Source organism: Narcine bancroftii, chromosome 1, assembly GCF_036971445.1.
Source record: "Narcine bancroftii isolate sNarBan1 chromosome 1, sNarBan1.hap1, whole genome shotgun sequence".
NCBI classification, from domain to species: Eukaryota; Metazoa; Chordata; class Chondrichthyes; order Torpediniformes; family Narcinidae; genus Narcine; species Narcine bancroftii.
Window position 1 is genome coordinate 13480688 of NC_091469.1, and position 21392 is coordinate 13502079.

Genomic DNA, 21392 nt, shown 5'->3' on the forward strand with positions numbered 1-21392 from the left:
AGAATAGCAACTGCTAACAGAACATGAGACGATGTCATTGCTGGATGCATCAAATTTGCTTTTACTGTTGCTGCAGAATTTAGATTGGAGTGAAAAAATGTTTTGATAGTTCCACAAAATTCGTCATTTAATTCCATCGAGTCATAGTCACACGGTTTTACAGTAGGCCATTCAGCCCAACGTGTCTATACTGACCATGTCAACCTGACCTAGTCCTATTTGCCTGCTTTAGGCCCATTTTACTTCAAGTCCTTTGTGCCCATGGGCATATTCAAACATATTTTAAACATTGTTATTGTTCCTGCCTCTACCTACCAACCACTGTGAGGTCTCTTTTAAATCTTTCCCCTCTCCCTGAAGTCTATGCCCTCAGTTTTTATACCCCCCTAACCTGAAAAGAAAATATGATGACTATTAACCATATCTATGTTGGAAAGGGTTAGATTGATGATGGAATAGATTTATATAGTTTGGTACAAAATCCTGGGCTAAAGGATGCCTACTGTATTCTGTGCCGTTCATGATTTTGTGCACATCTCTATGTGCCACAGAAATGAGTTCCAGCCTGTCAGCTACTTCTAACTCAAGCCTTTGAACATACATTTTCACTTACATGGTGCAATTATTTACAATCATTTGAACTACAGTATGTAAAGGAGTTACTTTAGTGTGAAAGGCATAGAGAGGGTGGAATTTTGAAAGTTTAGCCACAAGAACTGTTTAAGCAACTGCATTGTTAGACCTTCTGGACTCATGGGCGACATAGCCAGGCATGTGGTTGAAGTGTCCATAGGAATGAATTTGGAGCTTCTTTTTTTATTATAAATTTAGACATGCAGCATAGTAACAGGCCCTTTTGGCCCACAACCCTGTGCCACCCATTTGCACCCTATTGACCTACAACCCCTTACGTTTTGAAGGGTGGGAGGAAACCGTAGCCCTTGGGGAAATCCCATGTAGACACAGGGAGAGCATACAAGGCTGGATTTGAACCCCAGTCCCGATCTCTGGCACTGTAACAGTGTTGCACTAACCGCTACATTAACCATGCCATCTGAGCTAGTGAGCATAACTGAAGGTAATGATGGAAAGGGATGAAGATAGTCCAAAAATTAGGTGCTGAACGAGAGCAGTGTTTCAAAACCATAAGGTGTGGCCTGGCACATGTTGATAAGCAGCATCCACTGGTAAGTAGGATTACCATATAATAATTACAGTATGGAAATAGGCCGTCTCGGCCCCTCTAATCCGTACCGATTTAAATGATCTCCTATAGTCCCACTTACCTACATTCTGCCCATAACCCTCCAATCCCCTCACATCCATGCACCTATCCAACTTTTCCTTAAATGACAAAATTGACGTTGCCTCAACTACCTCTTCCGTAAGGTCAGTTCAAAACTTCTAAACTTTTTCCCCCTAACTCTTAACTCATGACCTCTCATTTCAATCTCACCTACCCTATTCAGATCTACTCTATCTATCCCCCTCATAATTTTAAACACCTCTATTAAATCCTCCTCAACCTTCTACGCTCCAATGAATAAAGACCCAGTCTACTCAATTTTTCTTTTTATTCTAGATACTGCAATCCAGGAAACATTTTAGTAAATCTTCTCAGCACTCTCTCTACTTTATTGATATCCTTCCTATAATTTGGGGACAAGAACTGCACACAGTATTCCAAATTTGGCCTCACCAATGCCTTAAATAATCTCAACATCACTTCCCAACTCCTATATTCTATGCTACCCATAAAGGCCAGCATACCAAACGCCTTCTTCACCACTCCAACGACATGAGATTCCACTTTCAAAGAACGATGAACCATTATTCCAAGATCTCTCTGTTCCTCCACATTCCTCAATACCCTCCCCTTCATGGCTATGTCCTGATTTGATTATTTACAAAATGAAGCACTTCACACTTATCTGCATTAAACTTCATCTGCCACCTTTCAGCCCACTCTTCTAAGCAGTCCAAATCCTTCTGCAGTCTCCAAAAACCATCTTCACTATCAACAACTTCCCCCTATTTTTGTATCATCCACATATTTACTAATCCAATTTACCACTCCATCATCCAAATCATTAATGTAAATGACAAACAACAAGGGACCCAACACCAATTCCTGAGGCATACTGCTTGTCATCGACCTCCATCCTGACAGACAGTTATCCACCATGACTCTCTGGCATCTACCTTCTAGCCACTGTTGAACCCATTTGACTATCTCAACATTAATACGTAGCTCCTGAACCTTCCTTACCAACATTCCATGTGGAACCTTATCGAAGCCCTTACTGAATGTGTTTGCCAATCTATATTAGGAAAATTAAAATCCCCACGAATACAACTCTGTGCTCTGTTATTTCCTTAGACATTTGCTTCTATATTTCTCTCTCCCCACAAGGTGGTGTATAATACACCCCTAATAATTGTAACTTCTCCTTTTCTTAATTCCACCCATACCGCCTCCTTTGATGAGACCTCCAATCTATCTCGCATCAGCACTGCTGTAATATTTTCCCTGACAAGCAATGCTATACCACCCCCTCTTACCCTTCCAATTCTATCACACCTAAAGCAGCGAAATCCCGGAATATTTAGTTGCCAGTCACAACCCTCCTGCAACCACATCTCACTAATCGCTACCATGTAATCATGAGTGTTCCTAGACTTATGAACAGGAAACCCAAGGCATCAAGCAATATTGAAGGCTGAAGAAAGAAAAAGAAAGCAGATGGCAGATTCAGGAACATAGAAGATGCAGGGGTGTTTTTATAAAAGGCAAAGAGCTGGCACAAGCAACACAGGCAGAAAGTTTAAAGAAAATTCCAAACCATTATTTTATCAGTATTTAAAAGCCAAGCAGGTAAACAGGTAAAGAGTTTGCACCAGAGTGGTAATCTGGAGCTAGAAGATGTTAGTGAGGTCTTAAATGAATTTTTCTCACCTGTATGAGAAGTAAAAGAGCATTCAGGGAGAGGAATGGTGAAGTTCTAGAGCATGTTATCAGGGTGCTATGGAAGGCAAGGGAGACTTTTCACTGGCCTCGGGTTAGATACCAAGTGACTGTAGGGCTGCAATGGTGGTATGTATATTCTAGGGCAGCATAGATAAGCCAACTCATTACAGGTCTATGGGTTTAACAATTGTCAGAAAGCTATTGGAAAAATTCTGAAGAACTGGATTTACTGTATGCTGCTCGAGACTGGCTTGTGGGAACCAGGTATCAGAGTCAGGATTCAAGAGGGTGCTGAGGGCAAGAAGGGCTTCGGGTGCTGAAGGCTTCCTTATCGTGTAGGACATTTGGATCTGGAGCTCAGGTTGCCAATAAATTAAACAGGAATCTGTACAGCTGCAAAGGCTGAGGGAGAGCTGGAGGTGAATCCACCGATCCTCCATTGTCTCTGAAAGGATCCTCTTTTGCTTTTCTTTCTCTCTTACTGTAAGATGTGCTGGGTGACACTAATTTGGTGACTCTTTGTCTGCCTTATATCAGGCAGAAGACAATTTTGTGTAATATTATTTGTTCTGTACTACAGGTATTACCTGACAATAAAGGAATCCTGAATTTGACTTGGAAGAGCAAGGTTTAATCAGAGATAGCCAGTGTGGTCCTATTAGGGGTTTTGTTAAAATGTTGGTTAGCTCACAGCTAAAGTTTATGTACAGTTCTGGTTGATAGGTTGCCTAGAAAATTCACCAAAATGTTGCTGATGATGGAGATTTTCACTTTCAGGGATGAAATGGATGGAGTGGATGTGTTTTCCTTGGGATAAATAAAGATGAGGGAGATAGAAGTATACAAAATTATAAGGGCTATTGATAGCAGAGGTATCTGAAAATGGAGGGCAAAGGTTTAGGGGTAAGGCATCAGTGGTTTAGGGGGCAACTGAGAAATAATTATTGTCACCCAGAGGAAGATTGGAATATGGAACACACTGTTTAAACCTCCACAGAATATAAGGCTGCAGGCCACCTGCTGGTAAATGGGATTAGCTTGGAAGGCTGCATAGACAGGAAGGGCTGAAAGGTTTGTTTCTGTGCTGATGACTCTTGGACTCTAATTCAATGCTAAATTTATCATTTTGACTGATATTTCTAGATTCTGACTATGTACAAAGTAACAGGCAAGAGCATCGTTACAAAATTTAGTTACTCTGAGTAAGATCAATTAGTTCAAAGCAAGGGAAGCACAAAAGCACTGTTAAGGGGTTTGTTCAGTTTGTTGATGGCTGTGGGAAAGGATCTGTATTTAAGCCTGTTGGTGCATGATTTAACAACCTTGAACCTCTCCTCGACGGGAGGAGGGAGAAGAGAGTGTGAACAGGGTGTGCTGGGCCCTTCAGTATGTTGGCTGCCTATCCTAGGCAGTGGGAGATATAGATAGAGTCTGTGGAGGGGAGGGAGGTTTTTGTGATGTTCTGAGCTGCATTCACCACCGTCTTCAGCTTCTTTCGATCTTGAGCAGAGCAGCTCCTATCCCACGCTGTGATGTATCCAGTAAGTATGCTTTTAATGTGAAATTGCTTTTTCTTCATTGGTTTGCTTAACACAACCATGTTCAGGGTGTCCCACTTCTCCGTTTAACCCCCACCTCCTCAACCTCTCCCTCCCCGCCCCCCAACAAAAAACTTAACAGACTCCTAGGAGTCTTTTTTGCCTGAATACTTTGTCTAGATTCATGCTGATCTCCCCATTGGTTGGCTGGAGTGATCCAGAGGCTGATGTTGCTAGATTTCTCCAATGAATTATTCTTCTTCCCTGTATCCAGCGTGCAATTTAGACTTTGTCTGATGACAAATACTTTAGTTTGAGCTCTTCTTGTGAAACAGTTCTTTCATTTACACCCAGGATATGGATTGCAGAGGAGCCTGAATCACAAAGGAAAGTTAGACAAATGATTCCTTGATTGCAAACTTCCTTCTGGCACTTCACCACCAAAGGATTAACAGAGATTAGTATTTCCTGAAACAGTTACTGCCTGAAGATGATGGATACACATTTTGCAAACACATTTATCAGCTGATGCTGAAACATGTGTACAAGCAAAGCATTTATCTGCAATCTATCTGAATGGTCTTTTTTGAATGAAAATGGATGTATTTGGCCTAAATCCATAAATTTGTCTTGCGTGGCTCTTTTAAGGAGTTGGATGTGCCCCAGGATGCCTTAGAACTTCTGGTTTGCCTTTAGCCAGGGCAGGAAGCACGCTGTGTCTATTTCTATTGATTTTTTGCTCATTTGAAAAACCTATCTTTAACCATTAAAGGGCTTGGGCATCTTAAATTTGGAACCAACGGTTTGCACTTCAAACTAAATCTAGACCTGAGAAAGATTGAAAGGTGTTATTTTGAGAGGTAAAAACACAATGCTGGAGAAATTCAGCAGGTCAAACATTCTACTTTATAGAGCAAAGATAAAGATACATAACCAACAAACATATGTTGGCCTTTATATCAAGGGCATTTGAGTACAAGGTGCCTTGCTTCAATATATAATGCCCCGGTGAGATGACAGGTGTTATGAACAGGTCTGATCTCCCAACCTAAAGAAACATATTTTTGTTAGTTTGGATGCAGTGAAGATTAGAATATAGATGAGTGCATCATAGGAGCATGCCCTTCATCCCACTATTTATGTGTCAAATATGATGGCCAGATTAAACTAAAACTCTGCTGTTTGCATGATACATATCCCTCTCTTCCCTGAAAACAAAGAGACCTCTTAAATGTGACTGTTGTATCTGCTTCCACATCTACTTTTGTCAGCCTGTTCCAGAAACCCACTGTACTCTGTGTATTAAAAAACACTGCTCTGCTCATTTACTTTTAAATTTCAACCCCTTATTATAAATGCACACCCTCTAGTATGCCCTGATGCAGATGACTTCCCAGAATGGTGAGAGTATAAGCAGATTTGTATACTCTTGAGTACAGAAGAATAAATGGCAATTCTATTGCTTGAGGATTGGAGAGAATCATTTCCCCCAGCTGGGAAATCTAGAACCAGTTAAAATTTCAAAATAAGTGCCTGGTTGAGAAGGAATTTCTTCATCAAAAGGGTGGCAAATCTTGGAATTCTGCACTGAAGATGGCTGCTCATCACAAAGCACATTTAAGATGGCTATTGATAGATTTTTAGGTATTAAAAGAATGAAAGGGTGTGAAATTAGATCAGAAAACAAGGGCTGATATTAATGAATGGCAGAGCAGGCATTATGGCCACATGCTGCTGTTACTTATAGCAACAACCTCCCCACTTTGTGATATTAAGTTATCCTCGACAGTCAGTTGTGGCACCTGGCACAAGCATTCCAGCTCATGCCTGAAGAATACAAAAGACACAAACAGAGCCCATCATGTCTACAATGTTTGTTGTGCTGTAGAGTAAAGCAAAAGTCTGCAGTTACGGTAATTGAATTAAAAACACAATGCTGGAGAAATCAGCAGGTCAAACAGTGTTCTTTACATAGCAAAGGTACCAGAACCACCTTTTGGGCTTGAGCTCTTCATCATGAGCAAAATGTAGGCAGGCGACCGAATAAAATGGTTGGGGGAGGACCACAGGCCCACATACAGATGGTATTAGGTGGATAAGGAGGGAGGGCACAAATCAAAACATCGGAACAGGGGGATAGCTCTGTGAATGGAGAGAGAAGATGGTGGAGAACTGGAGGAAAGGAGTTAGAGGGATAGGGAAGAGAAGGAGAGCAGGGAGTAGTCAAGCAGAAACTGGAGAAGTCGAGGTTAATGCCATACGATTGGAGAGTGCCCAGATGGGATAGTAGATGTTGCTCTTCCAATTTACTGGTGGCCTTGATTTGGCAGTGCATGAGGTCATTCTTGTGTTTGGAAGGTATCAGGTTTGGTGGGTTCATAGAGAGACAAATCTGGGCATGTGTTATAATCACAGATACCTTTAATGATCACACAGGAGACAAGTATGGGAGAAAGTTAAATGATATTCATTTACTATATTTCTAAACAATGATATAGACATTTACATCAGACTCAGGTTAGGTTAATTTACCAGTGGCTGCCTATACTCTACACGCTCACTCACATGTATGCACTCTGCAGTTAGGGACTTTCACACACACTCCCGGTAATCTGTACCAATGGAAATGTAGCTCTCTGCAAGTACTGATCTATTGCAGTCCTAAAATTCATCTTAAGTGTAGGGCACATTTTACTCAAGTCAATTTAAATGAGCCAACGGCAAAATGTGCACTAAAGGGTGTCCAGAGTCCAACCTTGATTGACAGGTGATGTGAATTCCGAATAAGTTTCAAACAGGGAGGACACATGCCCATCTACAGTCCAAAATATTCCAGACAGGCAAGGAGACCACATATTTCTCCACAATCCACATACGGTATAACATTCCACCCCTTGGAATCCACCTCACTGCAATCACTACAAAGACAATAGCTGGTTTCTATACAGTAAACCAGTGGTTCTCAACCTTTTCCTTTCCACTCACTTACCACTTTAAGTATTCCCTATGCCATTAGTCCTCTGTGATTAGTAAGGGATTGTTTAAGGTGGTATGTGGGTGGGAAGGGAAGGTTGAGAATCACTGTTGTAGACCTAATTGTGAAATAGTTTGCTTGAGAAAAATTATAATTGGCCCATTTCTTTGGAGTTATGAAACCATGCACATAACGAGTCAATTAGGTACAATTAAATCAGTGGTTTTCAAACTTTTTCTTTCTACTCACATACCATCTTAAGCAATCCCTTCCTCATCACAGGGCACCTGTGGCATAGGGAGTACTTAAAGTGGCAAGTGATGCATTACGCACTCACGGGAGTGAGTGAGTAGAAAGAAAAAGGTTGAGAACCACAGCAGTAAACTCTGTTTATGTTATATCTATATAGATATAAAACAAGAGAAAAAATGTGTTTAAAAACACTGCAAACCAAGTGGATCACTGTATACACAAGTGCCTTCTGTATGCTGGACAAGACACAAAATCAAATTCAATGACACCGCCTGAACAGTTCTCTGCGCCCCCCCCCCCTCCCCCCCACCCCACCCCAACCAACAGGGTCGTTGTGTTCCCAATGGAGCAGGGTGCTGTGGGAACTCCCGTGTCAGAGGGGAGGAAATAGAAAGAATATTGTCTGGTCACTGACTCCCATGCCACGTAACTCCAGTTTAGCTGGCAAATGTGAGCACCTTTACCAACAACATCGGTAAGCAGGCAGTGCAAGTCATCCATCAGGTGGCAGACCCCTCTCTTAGCTAACGCATCACATTTGGCTTCACATTTGGATGCTCCCTAAGCACAAAGCCCAGATGCCCGTTGCTGTCCCACCCGGTGGTGAGGCAGGGGGTAGGCCGGCAGGCATACATCTAAGGTGTACCCAGATCTCCCCATTTTTCTGGACTGTCGTATGACACCAGGATGCAGTTCCTGCTCACGTTCCCTTTAAACGGGTGCCGCAAGTTCCTGTGTTGGTTACCTGTAACAATAGCCAGGATGAGTCAGGACTGAAGGTTGGCCAAATTTGTAGTTATAAATAAAAGCTCCTGAAGTCCCAGCCCAACAGGTATTTGTTGCTATTAATGAGAGGGCTGGTGGGGACACTATCACTAACAAAATTTATACAATATTTCTTTGGTAGTATTTGATCTGTAACACTGTACTTATAAACTGTATCATTAGGCCCTTTCAAACTGCCATGTAAAATGGGGTTTACTGGGCAATTTGCCGAATTAGCACCCCACTCACCCTGCATTTAGAGAGGGTCTGGCCTGGTCAGTGTGGTCCTAATCCAAATAGGTCCCTGACCTACCTCAGAGGTAGTCAGGGAACCCAGTTAAGCTTAACTAGGTCGCGCCCATCGGCAGCTTGAACAGGAAAATGGTCGAATCGGATACTCTTGGGACGTTAGCGATTGAGCACTGGTGTCACAGGGAAACCCCTGGCTGAAGTGCCTGCTACGATCGGGGGGGGGGGGGGGGTGGGGGGAAAGGTGTCATTGCTGTGGGACCTCGGGTGGGGGAAGGGAGAGGGGGGGCCACAATTGGGGAGTGAGGTCGCTGCCGCGTGGGAGGAGGAGAGAAAGGTCTGCTGCGTGGGGAGTGGGTGGGCCACAAACTGCAGCTGCTGCGAATGCCACTCTGGTTCACAGTGAAAGCTTAACGTTGTTGGCAGAGGGACGTTGCTGAGGGGGTGGATGTCGATTGATGGTGGGGCTGGCGACTGATGGAGGGGTGACTGACTGGGGGCAGGGGGGTTGGTGATTGACGGTGGGTAGTGGCTAACGGGGGGGGGGGGGGGGGAGACTTACCGATAGTTCCCGTGAGTGCGTGATGCATCACTTGCCACGTCATCACGGGGGTGGGATCCCCCTTAAATTGCCAGGTTGTTGATTAAATGGGTCAATCTCCCTGCAGTTTAAAAGGTGCTTCAAGTGCCCTTTCCCTAGTAATTGCACATGGGTCCCAAAAGGATAACCCAGGTGCTGCAGTTTAAAAGAGCTTATTGAAATAATGATCTGTAACTCCAATTTCCTGAGTTTGCTGAGAGACATTATAACCACAGCTCAGGGTGCAATTAAAAAGAGAGAGATAAAAAGCAAAAGGTCCATTACAAAAGCTGCACTCAGAATGTGCATAACAAATAATGCGGTCATTGATGACCTCCAGTGTCCACATATGACATTTCCATGGCAACTTCTGACATGTCTGCTTGAAAGTTCTGTGCATAATAAGTGACAACAGCTCCTTGTTAGTTAAACAGAACAGTGTGTTGGCAGGAAGGCTGTGGAGACCAGTGTGAGGAATCACGTCTGTTTGTTGTGCTGAAGTAGTCTTTATCCTGATGGGTGGTCTTCCTTATCTTTGAGTGGTCTTTGCCCTGCAGGGTGTAATTTCTTCACACCCTCTTGGAGAGTTTGTTAGTGTGGTAACAAGTTAACGCAGTATTTCCTGGGAACGTAACCCACTGGGTGCTTCCCAGACCCCGGTCAACTACCTCCCCCTTTCTGGGCAAACCCTGTGGCTGATGCACTCATACCCTACTGGATTCCTCAGGGTCCTGAAGGTCAACCTCATCGAATTTTTGCTGTGCTGATGTGGCCAAAAGTCTAGAAAGAGGGGACCCCCCTGTGCAGTGGACGTGAACTAAGATGGTCCATTGCTTCTTGAATGTGTTGTTAGGTGTCAGCATATGTATCTTTTGATTGAAGAGAATGTTCATTCGCTCTACTAATCCTGATGGTTGTGGGAGATAGGGGATATGCAAAAGCCATGAGATACCAGCCACTGTCACACACTTTTGTACCGTAGCCCCCATAAAGTGTTGCCCTGATTGGACTCTAACTCCAATGGTGTTCCATAAATGGGGAGACGTTTTTCAGCCCCTGAATGGTGGTGTTCTAGTTGGCCCGCTCGCAGGGAACCACCACCAGGACACCAGAGTATGTGTTCACCATCGAAATTATATAGGTTTTTATCTTTTGGCATGGGCAGGGTCCGACATAGCCAAACAGCCTACTCTCATGCCATGCCAAATGTGCCCTGATGTCCCTGCTGGTCAGCCCTGCAGTTTAACTTGCTGTCATGTGGGGCAATTATCTACCGCCGTCCACACCTGATTTTGCGTTAATGCCACTCCTAAACCCTCTGCCCACCGTCACTTTCCTTTAAACCCCTGGTGACTACTCTCCTTGTGGGCCCATGTTGCCGGAATCTAGACCAGATGGGGGCTGTGCAGATTTAAGCTGCACAGTTCACAGCGGCATTGTGGATGGCCTCTGCTTGTAGCCCTGTTGGTGTGGTCATCCAATGGTGGACCATAAGCATGCTCTGTCCAGCCTGCTTCCAGATGTGTCTCTAGTGCTGCTGACCCCAGAGAGGGCAATTGAGGATCTCCTACTCCCATATCGTGCCAACGAGGCATCCAATCCACCATTCCGTTCACCACTGCCCATGTGTCACTACAGACATGCACCAGACCCGCCATTGATTTGATCGCAAGTGCCAAGCAGCCAATTCTGTGAGCTGGCTGGAATCCCCCCATCTCTCTTGAGTTAGTAGTGTCGCCGCTTGCCATAGCTGCTTCCTGTTTTTCCAACAACTGGCCCTGTCTGTGAACCATGCTTGTTGCTGGTCTTCCTTGGTGAGGGAGGTGGATGGCTGAACCCAGAATACGGGAGAGGGATTGACGATAGGACTTCGGAAGGGGGATCGTGCCCTGGAAGACATGAGCCTGCTTTTTCATGGAGCCTGCTTATTCCTTCTGGCCCTGCTTCTGCCCAGTCAGCGATATACCCATGTCACTTAACAAAGGACGAATGCTGCCTGCACCCCTCCTTATGGGCGGCATTGGAGGATTTTATCCACTGCATAATGGGCAGGTGAGGCCAGAAGATAACAGTCTCTTTCGCTGTTTGATCCTCTGTAGTAAGGGGAACCAAACAGCATGTCAGGAGCTGAAGTTGGAAGGGGGTTTAGTGGGAGGAGGACTCGGTTAGAGATTTCATCCAGAAGCCGAGTGGAACCCTGCGGCCATTGATTTTTTTTATGCCAGAGGCTCCACTCAGCTGTTGTGGTGGTGGCTGAGACCTGGAGTTCGAAGGGGACTCCGGTCTATCAGGAGGCTAGTGCCAGCACCTGCTCCATGGTTTGTCTTGCAGTTTTCAATGCGAGCTGCTGTTCAGGGCCTCAGTGAAATGTTCTTCCCAGAGACGGCATACAGCGGGTGCAGCAGTGTGGTGAGATGGGGGATGTGCTGCCACCAGTAGCCTAAAAGGCTGATGGTGAGCACTGCTGTATTTAAAATTTTATTTCACGTCACCTCCGGGATATCCCTCTAGCCTGAGTGCCGCTGGATTTCCAGGAAAAGGGACTGTCTGGTTGGGACCCTGTATTTTCTCCCAATTAATAGCCCAGCCATGATCACTGAGGGAGGGAGTCCAGTGCCTGTGCTACTGTCTCTTCCCTGGTTGATGATGTCATCGATGTAATGGGGGGAGGGCAATATTTTTAAAAATCCTGGCATAGGTGTTAAAAGGTATATTGTGGGCCACCTCAGATGAAAGCAAACTGATCCTGGGAGTCAGGGGTTAATGGGATAGAAAAGAATGCATTGACGAGGATGACCATGACATACCAGGGTTTGTTGTCCCTGTCCATGATATCCTGACCAATGTGATCACATCGGCAGAGGCAATTTGTTCAATTTGCGATAGTCAATGGTCATGCACCATATGCTGTTTTTGTTGTGGATTGACCAGACTGGACTGCTGTTGGGCAATACAGCGGGTCTTATCACCCACTTTTGGAGGAGGGCATCAGTCACTTCCATAGTCTCCTCGTTGCCCTGGCACCACTTGATACTGGTGGGTGCAGGGAGGAATGACAAGGGGTATCCATTGGTCTTTCCTGACGACAGTGGTTTACCCCAAGAGTAAATTTTCCCTTGCTGGTATGCAGTGACTGCCCCTTGAGTACACTCATTCTGAGAATGCACTTGGGGGAGGCTGGTACCAGGAGCGGGACGGGGAGGCTTGTCACCAATGGAGAGACAGAGAGTAACCTCTCTGGCAGAGAAGATGAAGCCACCTAGCCTCTCTATATTAACCTTGGGAATAATTGAATGCTCTTCCCTGATGTTGATCAGGCCTGGGTATTTCTATTTTCCCAGTGAATGGCCACTGGGATAAGTGATCTCAGTTCACCCGGATGCGACAGGGCCTCTCAACAGATCTGCCAGGTCCCTGGCCTCCATCCTATGGGGCAGGAACCGCATTGATCTCTGCAGTGGGTGGTGGCTGGTGCGATGGGATACATTTGTTGGCCATTTCCTGCCACACCAGGGAGATAATTTCTACTCTGAGGGCTCCTCCCATTGGTGAACAGGTACCCAATAACACATGCCCCGACAGAACACCCACACTCATTGATATAATCTCCCACATGGTTAGTACTCCACGTGAGTCCAGCCAAAACTCTTCAAACCCTGCTCACAGCACCAGTTGTCATGTTGGGAAGAGTATCAGGTTCGGTGGGTTAACAGAGAGATGAGTAAGGACGTAAGTGTTACAATCACAGGTAACTTTAATGAACACACAAGAGACAAAGAGGGGAGAACATCAAACAATACTCAGTTACTAAATTATTAAACAACTATATAAACATTCACATCGGACCCAGGTTAGACGCCAATACCAGTGGCCACCTATACTCTGCACACTCACACACACGAGCACACTCAACAGACAAGGACTTTCAAGCACGCCCCAGGTTCCCTGTACCAACGAGGGTGTGGCTCTCTAGAAGTACTGATCTATCACAGTACTGCGTGTCAGCTTAAGTGTACTGCACACTTTCCCACGACACTCCCAGCAATGTCCACAGTAACGACCTGGCATAGAGCGATGTCTGGGGCATAGACAAAGATAAGGGGTATCCATTATAGTTGATATTATTTACAGTTCTGATCTGGGCACCTATCCAGGAACTCAGAAGCACTCATAGCACCCATAGGAGTTAAAGATACATTACCAACATTTCAGGCCTGAGCCCTTGAAGAAGTTCCACCAGCATTTTTGGTGTTTTTACTCCAATCACAGTGTCTGCAGACTTTCTTGTTTCACTCCAGTGAGAATTTTTTGTGTCATTTTAACATCCTTTGGATTTTTTACGCATTACCAAAGTTAAATGATTCATTTCTTTAGCAGATAATTTTATGCAACTTTAATCATTGGACTGCTTAATTTGCCTTGATGTTTGTTGTCCCTCTATTCCTGAGGGAGTTTGAAGGGCTTGATTGAGGGTCAGACTGATGCAGAGAAAAACTGCTAGCATGAGAGGTTGGAACAACAGCAGAATCCTTATTTTCTTTAAAGGAACAAGAGATGCTTTGGTGTATCTGATGCTAAAAATAAAAGGGTGCTTTTGGCAAATAATCTATTATTTTAAAATCTCAGACAGTAGTGCCTCTTTCATTCCTTTCTATAAAATATATTTTTAACATTGTAAAGCAATATTAAGAGTGGCATATTTATCAGAACATTCTTTTTCTTCTGGTCTTTTGCAGAGCAAAAACTGCTTGGAGCTTGGTCCTCCAGCAGAGGGAGAAATTGTCCAGGTGCGATGGACTGATGGATTGCTTTATGGTGCCAAATTTGTAGCATCGAACATCATTTACATGTACCAGGTAAGACATCTTTGGCATGGTTCAAATCAGAATGGATATATTTAAATTGTTAACACCTTTAGGAGCATGCTCATAGGAATGTACAAGTTCCTTCTGCTATTTTGTTCTATCCAAGACAAGGTTAGTGAATCAAATGTGCACTCCAGAATTCTTTATGGAATAAGTAAATGTTCTTGTTAAAAAAAAGTTTTAATTTGCAAATACCCTATTTTTGAAAAATATTATTCTCATTTTTGAAAAAAAACATGGTATCACTTTTGAAAACAGTCATTTTTAACATATTTACACATTCTTTTAGTACAAATCGCTTCTGAGATTCAATTTTCTTGTAATTCCCCTCCCTCCCCAAAACATCAAAAGAAAACAAAGAAAAGAAAAATTCAGCGTACCACCAGTTTTTCTAATCTTTGAGATATTTCGCTGCTGTTGTCTTTGTATAGTTTGTCCACTTTATAAATCTGTGAACTGTTATTATAACTGGGCACCAAAGTGCTCTATATAAGGTGGCCACATTTTAGCAAAAGTGTTGTATTTATTTCTTAAATTGTATGTTGTCTTCTCCATGGGCACACAGTTGTGCATCTCCATGGATCATCAAGTAATGAGTGGAGGGAGTCAGACTTCCAGGTGATCGCAATACATTTTTTGCTACTGACAGGGCAATATCAACAAACTTAATTTGGAATTTTGTCAGATTGATGATTATGAATAACATTCATTTTGAAAATATTTAAATTACAGTGACTGAAAGCAATTAGCTGGTCGATCTTTTATGCATTCTACGTGAAGAGCTATATTTGGCGTGAGAAGCTGACTGTTACGAACCACACGTAACAAGCAGCAATAGGCAATAAACCAGTATTTAATTTTATTTCTTACTCAAACTATTGTCTTAACTCTTAAGCTATCTTTAACACTAAATCTATCCCCAACTCTGTGTGTGTGTGTGTGTGTGTGTGGTGTGTGTGTGCGCGTGCACGTGCATTTTGACCGTTACAATTCGATTCCCAGAATGCATGTTGCACTGATGGGAGGACTACATTTGTGGCTGTTACACACTCACAAATTCTTCTTGTCTTGCCTGTGAAGATATCTCCATCCATACAAGCTGTGGTCACAACATTCCTGGTCCTTTTGTAGACGATATTTAAACTGGGTGGCCTCCATGAAGCTTCCAAGACCTTGGCACCAGTCTCTCCAAGTGACCTTCACTGTTAAAATGAGGCACTTTGCTTCCCAAAAGACCCTCCTGACACAGGTCAATCCACTGAAAAGGCTCAGTAATTTACGGAGCATCCTTTGCTCTGAATTCCACAAAAATGACTGGCCACAAGAGCTACTTCAAAAAGCTGTTTTCTCTTCAGCAGTTAGAATGGTTCTCCCTTGCAAAATCACAATGTTTTTGCAAATGTATCAAATGTGGAACAGACTGTGACAAACCTTCCCTCAGTTCTTCCAATGCATCGAATATCTCTCGGCTGTGACTTTTGCTGGTGCTTGTTTGAAGTTTTAACTGTGACCATTCAGTTCCTCCTGTCTGTACTATCCTTTACAGTGATAATCCCTGTAGCGCATCGAATGACTCAAAGACTTGTTGACTCAAACCAAGGCTTTTATTAGCAAAAGACTGGAGCGTATTACATCGAGGTCAACCAGTCCAGACTGACCTGGGTCTGGTTAGGAGCAGCCCTTTATGACCTGCCAGTAGGTGGGGCTATGGTTCTCAGCCAATCACTATTACTATATGTAAATATATACAAATGTGATAGTATTCTGTACTATCACATTCACCCCTTCTTTTAGGAACTGAGAAAAAGAAAAGAAAGAGTAGAAGAAAAAAAAGGGGGTCGGTATAGCATGCAGTGTTCACAGGCTGTAACGGTCGGGAGGCCTGATTGTCCGACGCGATTGCCATGGTGCTGGGATCGGGGTAGCTGGTAGAGTATCATCGCTGGGGTCCCTGGGTGTGGGCGCAGTTTTGCCTAGTCCACAGTCGTCGTTGGCCTTGGGCTGGTCTGATCTGCTGCCATTGTCATCCGCAAGGTGCTGCTGGTCCCGTTGTCCCGCATGTAACCTGGGGAGGATTGGATGGAGGTTGGGGTTGGAATGTGACAATGTTAGACCTGGCTTGGGCCAGGACCCTTATTGAGACCAGGTCCTCCCGCCCGTTTGAGGACTTGATATAGGCATAGTGCAGGTTCGCGTGTAACAGGATTACCCGGTAGACTAGGGGGTCGTTTTTCGAGTACCTGACATGACGTCGCAGCAGGACAGGGACTGTCAGCCAAGCTGGTACGGTCGTCCCCAATTTCGACTTCCGTGGGAATGAGAACATATGTTCATGCAGGGTATCGTTGATGGCAGTGTATAACAGAGACCTGATGGAGTGTAGGGTGTTTGGGAGGACATACTGCCAGCGAGTGGTGGGGAGGCCTTTGGACTGGAGGGAAAGCGTGACCGCTTTCCAGACGATGGCATTCTCCCTTTCAACCTGCCCGTTACCACGCGGGTTGTAGCTAATGGTCCTGCTCGAAGCAATACCACGCTCCAGAAGATAATGCCTCAGTTCTGCACTCAAAAACAAGGACCTCCGTCTGGTCACTATGGATGTAACTGAGGTACCCAAAAATGGCAAAGATGCTGTGCATTGTGTTTATGACTGAGGAGACGGTCATGTCCGAGCAGGGGATAGTAAAGGGGAAGCGGGAGTACTCATCGATCACCATGAGAATGTAGGTGCTACGGTTCGTCAATGGTGGGGGCCCCTTGAAGCCCACACTGAGACATTTGAAGGGCCAGGTGGTTTTAATGACATGGGTCTTCTCGGGCCAGAAGAAGTTGGGCTTGCACTCAGCGCATACTGGGCAGGCTCGGGTCATGGAGTGGATCTCCTCGACCATATAGGGCAGGTTGCAGGCCTTTACAAAGTGGGCGAGCCTAGTGACCCCTGGGTGACAGTGCTCCTCATGGAGTCTCTGCAGCCTGTCCAGTTGTACACTGGTGCATGTCCCACGGGAAAAGGTGTCAGGCGGGTCATTGAGTTTGCCAGGCCGATTCAGAATGTCGTAGTTGAAGGTAGAGAGTTCGATTCTCCACCTGGCAATCTTGTCATTTTTGATCTTACCCCGCTGGTTGCTGCTAAATATAAATGAAACCATGCATTGGTCAGTCAACAGTGTAAACCACCTGCCAGCGAGGTAGTATCTTCAACGATATACGGCCTCTAGTTAATGTTTCAGGTTGAAGACATTTTGTCAGAACTGAGAAAACAAAAGAGCAGGGAAACTCAAAGACTGTGGATGGTGGAATTATGGGCAAACACAGAAATTGCTGGAGGAAATCAACAGGTCAGACAGCATTCATGGGCAGAATAGATCAGTCAAGAGAGAGCAAATTGCTTTTAAGTTGTGTAGAGTTAGGGAAAGGTTGAATTAGAGGGAATATTTTGTGATAGGTAGAGTCAAGAGTTGTTAAGGTGATTCCACTGTTATTAAGCGAAATAATAAGAGCATTTTGAGAGAGAGACCACAAACAAAGATGTGTGAACACTGACATCAAAAGAGAATGCTGGAAATGACCAGTAGATCAGTCAGTATCTGTAGGGAGGTACAAAAACTGAGTTAATATTGCAAGGGATTAATGTGGCAGTAGGGCATCATTTTTGGTACAAACAAAATAAGCATATGAAATTATTGGATCCAATTTTGAACCCTGATGATGGCAACGTTCTCAGATGTGTTGTTCCTCGGGCTTCCAATGGGCCTCACAGGAACATTACTGGAGGCTCCATACTTAAATGTCAAAATGACAGCCAATTGAAAGCTTAAAATTTGCCCTCTGGACTAAATGTGGGTCTCCCAAAATTATTTAGTCAAGTGTTAAGAAGGAAACTATATCGTAAAAACCAAATGCTATTCACTAAATTTAGAAGAAATGCAAGTGAATAATTGCTTTACTGTTCTGGTCCCCATGTGGTGGGAGCAGATTAAATGAAAGGTGTTACATTTCCTGCAGTTGCATGAGAAAATGGCTTATAAAAGGAGTGACTGGTGGAGATGGAAGACTATTTTCTGTACTGCGCGGTTTCTTTACATTTCTTTCTTTTGTATACATATCTTTTAAAAATTTTTTAAATTTTTCACACTGTGAACCATATCTATCAAAATACATACAAACATTTCCCTCTTAAATATACACAGTGGCATTTTCTCCCCTTCCCCCCCCCCCTACCTTCCCTTCCCCCTTCCCATCCCCCTCCAAACCCAATAAACGTTCAACATATACAATACAATAAAACCATTAAACAATATCATCACACAATGAAAATAAACAAGAAAGTTGTGTCATCTACTTTTACACACTGGATCAAGTCATTTTATCTTCTTATCATTTTATCACTTTAGGGGGCGGAGGTTCAAAGCAGGCCCTCTCTGTTACGTTCCATGTACGGTTCCCAAATTTGTTCAAATAATGTGACTCTCTTTTTTAAATTATATGTTATTTTTTCCACTGGAATACATTTATTCATTTCCAACACCATTGCTGTACTCTTTTTCTTTTTTTTTTTTTTTAATTTTTTTTATTTTTCACACCATAAATCACATTAGCCATGATATACACTATTTCTTTTCACACATATACAGTGACTTTTTCTCCCCCCCCCCCCCTTTCCTCCCAAACCACCCCCCCACCCCCCCTTCTCATCCATTTTAGGTATACAATCTAGGTTGCATTAATCCAGTCAGACAATGTTGTCATTCAACAAAATTACACCAGAAATTCTACTGAGTCCATTCTTTTCTTTCCTTCTCCTTCCATCAACTTAGGTAATGTTTGTCCCCGGTAGGTTTTCGCTATTGTATTTAATGTAAGGCTCCTATACTTGTTCGAATATTTCAATATTATTTCTTAACCAATATGTTATTTTTTTCTAATGGAATACATTTATTCATTTAAATTTGGTAGTTTCTTCCTTTTAATTTGGTTATGTATTCCATTAATATTTAAAGACATATAGTTCAGCGTAGCCCTTTTATATTTTGTTTATCTTCTCTTTCCGTTTTTCCATCATTACCTTTCCTCCTTTTCCATTTCTGTTTTCTTATTTTCAACTCTTTATAAGACAACATTCCTACAACATCTAACATTTTCCTTATTCTCCTATTTCTATCTTATTTATCCCCAATCTCCCCTTCACCTCCTGAGTTGTCCTTTATCCCTTGTCGGACAACCACATCTCCCCTCTCCATTTGGATTTGCGAATCCACTCGCAAGCGTCAACTGATTGTGCAGTGACCGCTATTTCCCCCCACCCCGACCATTGCTGTACTCTCAAGCTCTCTTCTGATTTCTAAGTTGACATTAATACATTTTTTTTGCTACAGCTAAGGCTATCATAATAAATCTTTTTTTGCACTTTATCCAGTTTGTGGTCTAATTCAGTACTTCTTATGTTACTTAGAAGAAAGATCTCTGGATGTTTTGGTTTGTTGCTTTTTGTGATTTTATTTAATACCTGATTTAGATCTTCCCAAAACTTTTTCACTTTCTCACATGCCCAAATTGCATGTACTGTTGTTCCCATTTCCTTCTTACAGCAAAAACATCTATCTGATAATGTTGAATCCCATTTTTTTAAACATTTGGGGTGTGATATATATAACCTGTGTAACCAATTATACTGTATCTTACGTAACCTTGTATTTATTATATTCTTCATAGTTCCAGAGCATAACTTTTCCTTTATGTTTAAATCTTTTTCCCACTTTTGTTTGGGTTTATAGCTTATTTCATCATTTTTCTTCTCTCGCAGCTTGATGTACATGTTTGTTATAAATCTTTTTATTATCATTGTTTCTGTAATCACATATTCAAAGCTGCTTCTTTCTGGTAATCCCAGTCTGTTTCCCAATTTATCCTTTAAATAGGTTTTCATTTGATGGTGTGCAAACATTGTACCATGAGTTATTCCATATTTGTACTTCATTTGTTCAAATGTTAATAAATTATTTCCCAAAAAACAAATTTCTATTCTTTTAATTCCTTTTCTCTTCCATTCTTTAAAGGAAAGGTTATCTATTGTAAAAAGGATTAGCTGATTTTGTATCAATTATAATTTTGGTGGTTGGTAATTTGTTTTTTTTTTCCTTTCTAAGTGAATCGTCTTCCATATATTGAGTAAATGATGCAATACTGGTGAGCTTTTATATCGTATCAGCTTTTCATCCCACTTATAAAGTATATGTTCTGGTACCTTCTCCCCTATTTTATCTAGCTCTATCTTAGTCCAATCTGGTTTTCCCTTGTCTGATAAATACCTTAATTGTGCTGCTTTATAATAAACTGCCTGGAGAGGATGGATTCCCAATAGAATTCTATAAAACATTTAAAGAGTTATTAATTCCTCCTCTCCTGGAAGTAATGAACCAGAGATAAGAAAAACAAAGCTTGCCAGATTCATGTAAGACAGCAATAATTACAGTAATACCAAAGACAGGGAAGGATCCATTAACACCAGCATCATATAGACCAATATCTCTACTTAATTCTTTGGCTTGGCTTCGCGGACGAAGATTTATGGAGGGGGTAAAAAGTCCACGTCAGCTGCAGGCTCGTTTGTGGCTGACAAGTCCGATGCGGGACAGGCAGACACGATTGCAGCGGTTGCAAGGGAAAATTGGTTGGTTGGGGTTGGGTGTTGGGTTTTTCCTCCTTTGCCTTTTATTCGTGAGGTGGGCTCTGCGGTCTTCTTCAAAGTAGGTTGCTGCCCGCCAAACTGTGAGGCGCCAAGATGCACGGTTTGAGGCGTTATCAGCCCACTGGCGGTGGTCAATGTGGCAGGCACCAAGAGATTTCTTTAGGCAGTCCTTGTACCTTTTCTTTGGTGCACCTCTGTCACGGTGGCCAGTGGAGAGCTCGCCATATAACAGGATCTTGGGAAGGCGATGGTCCTCCATTCTGGAGACGTGACCCATCCAGCGCAGCTGGATCTTCAGCAGCGTGGACTCGATGCTGTCGACCTCTGCCATCTCGAGTACTTCGACGTTAGGGGTGTAAGCGCTCCAATGGATGTTGAGGATGGAGCGGAGACAACGCTGGTGGAAGCGTTCTAGGAGCCGTAGGTGGTGCCGGTAGATGACCCATGATTCGGAGCCGAACAGGAGTGTGGGTATGACAACGGCTCTGTATACGCTTATCTTTGTGAGGTTTT

At 43.3% G+C, this 21392-nt stretch overlaps 1 protein-coding gene across 14 annotated transcripts in view; it reads left to right on the forward strand.

Annotated features, from left to right (window-relative positions):
- The window catches only part of LOC138755231 (lysine-specific demethylase 4C-like), a 417729-nt gene that overhangs the window by 366433 nt on the left and 29904 nt on the right, over positions 1-21392 (forward strand). For 13 of the 14 annotated variants that reach the window (XM_069920849.1, XM_069920842.1, XM_069920853.1 and 10 more), the window contains one exon: positions 14063-14182. In XM_069920849.1, coding sequence (XP_069776950.1) covers positions 14063-14182 — 120 coding nt within the window. Of the gene's footprint in view, positions 1-4420; positions 4510-14062; positions 14183-21392 lie in introns of those variants that run through there. The other variant, XM_069921010.1, reaches the window with a different exon arrangement.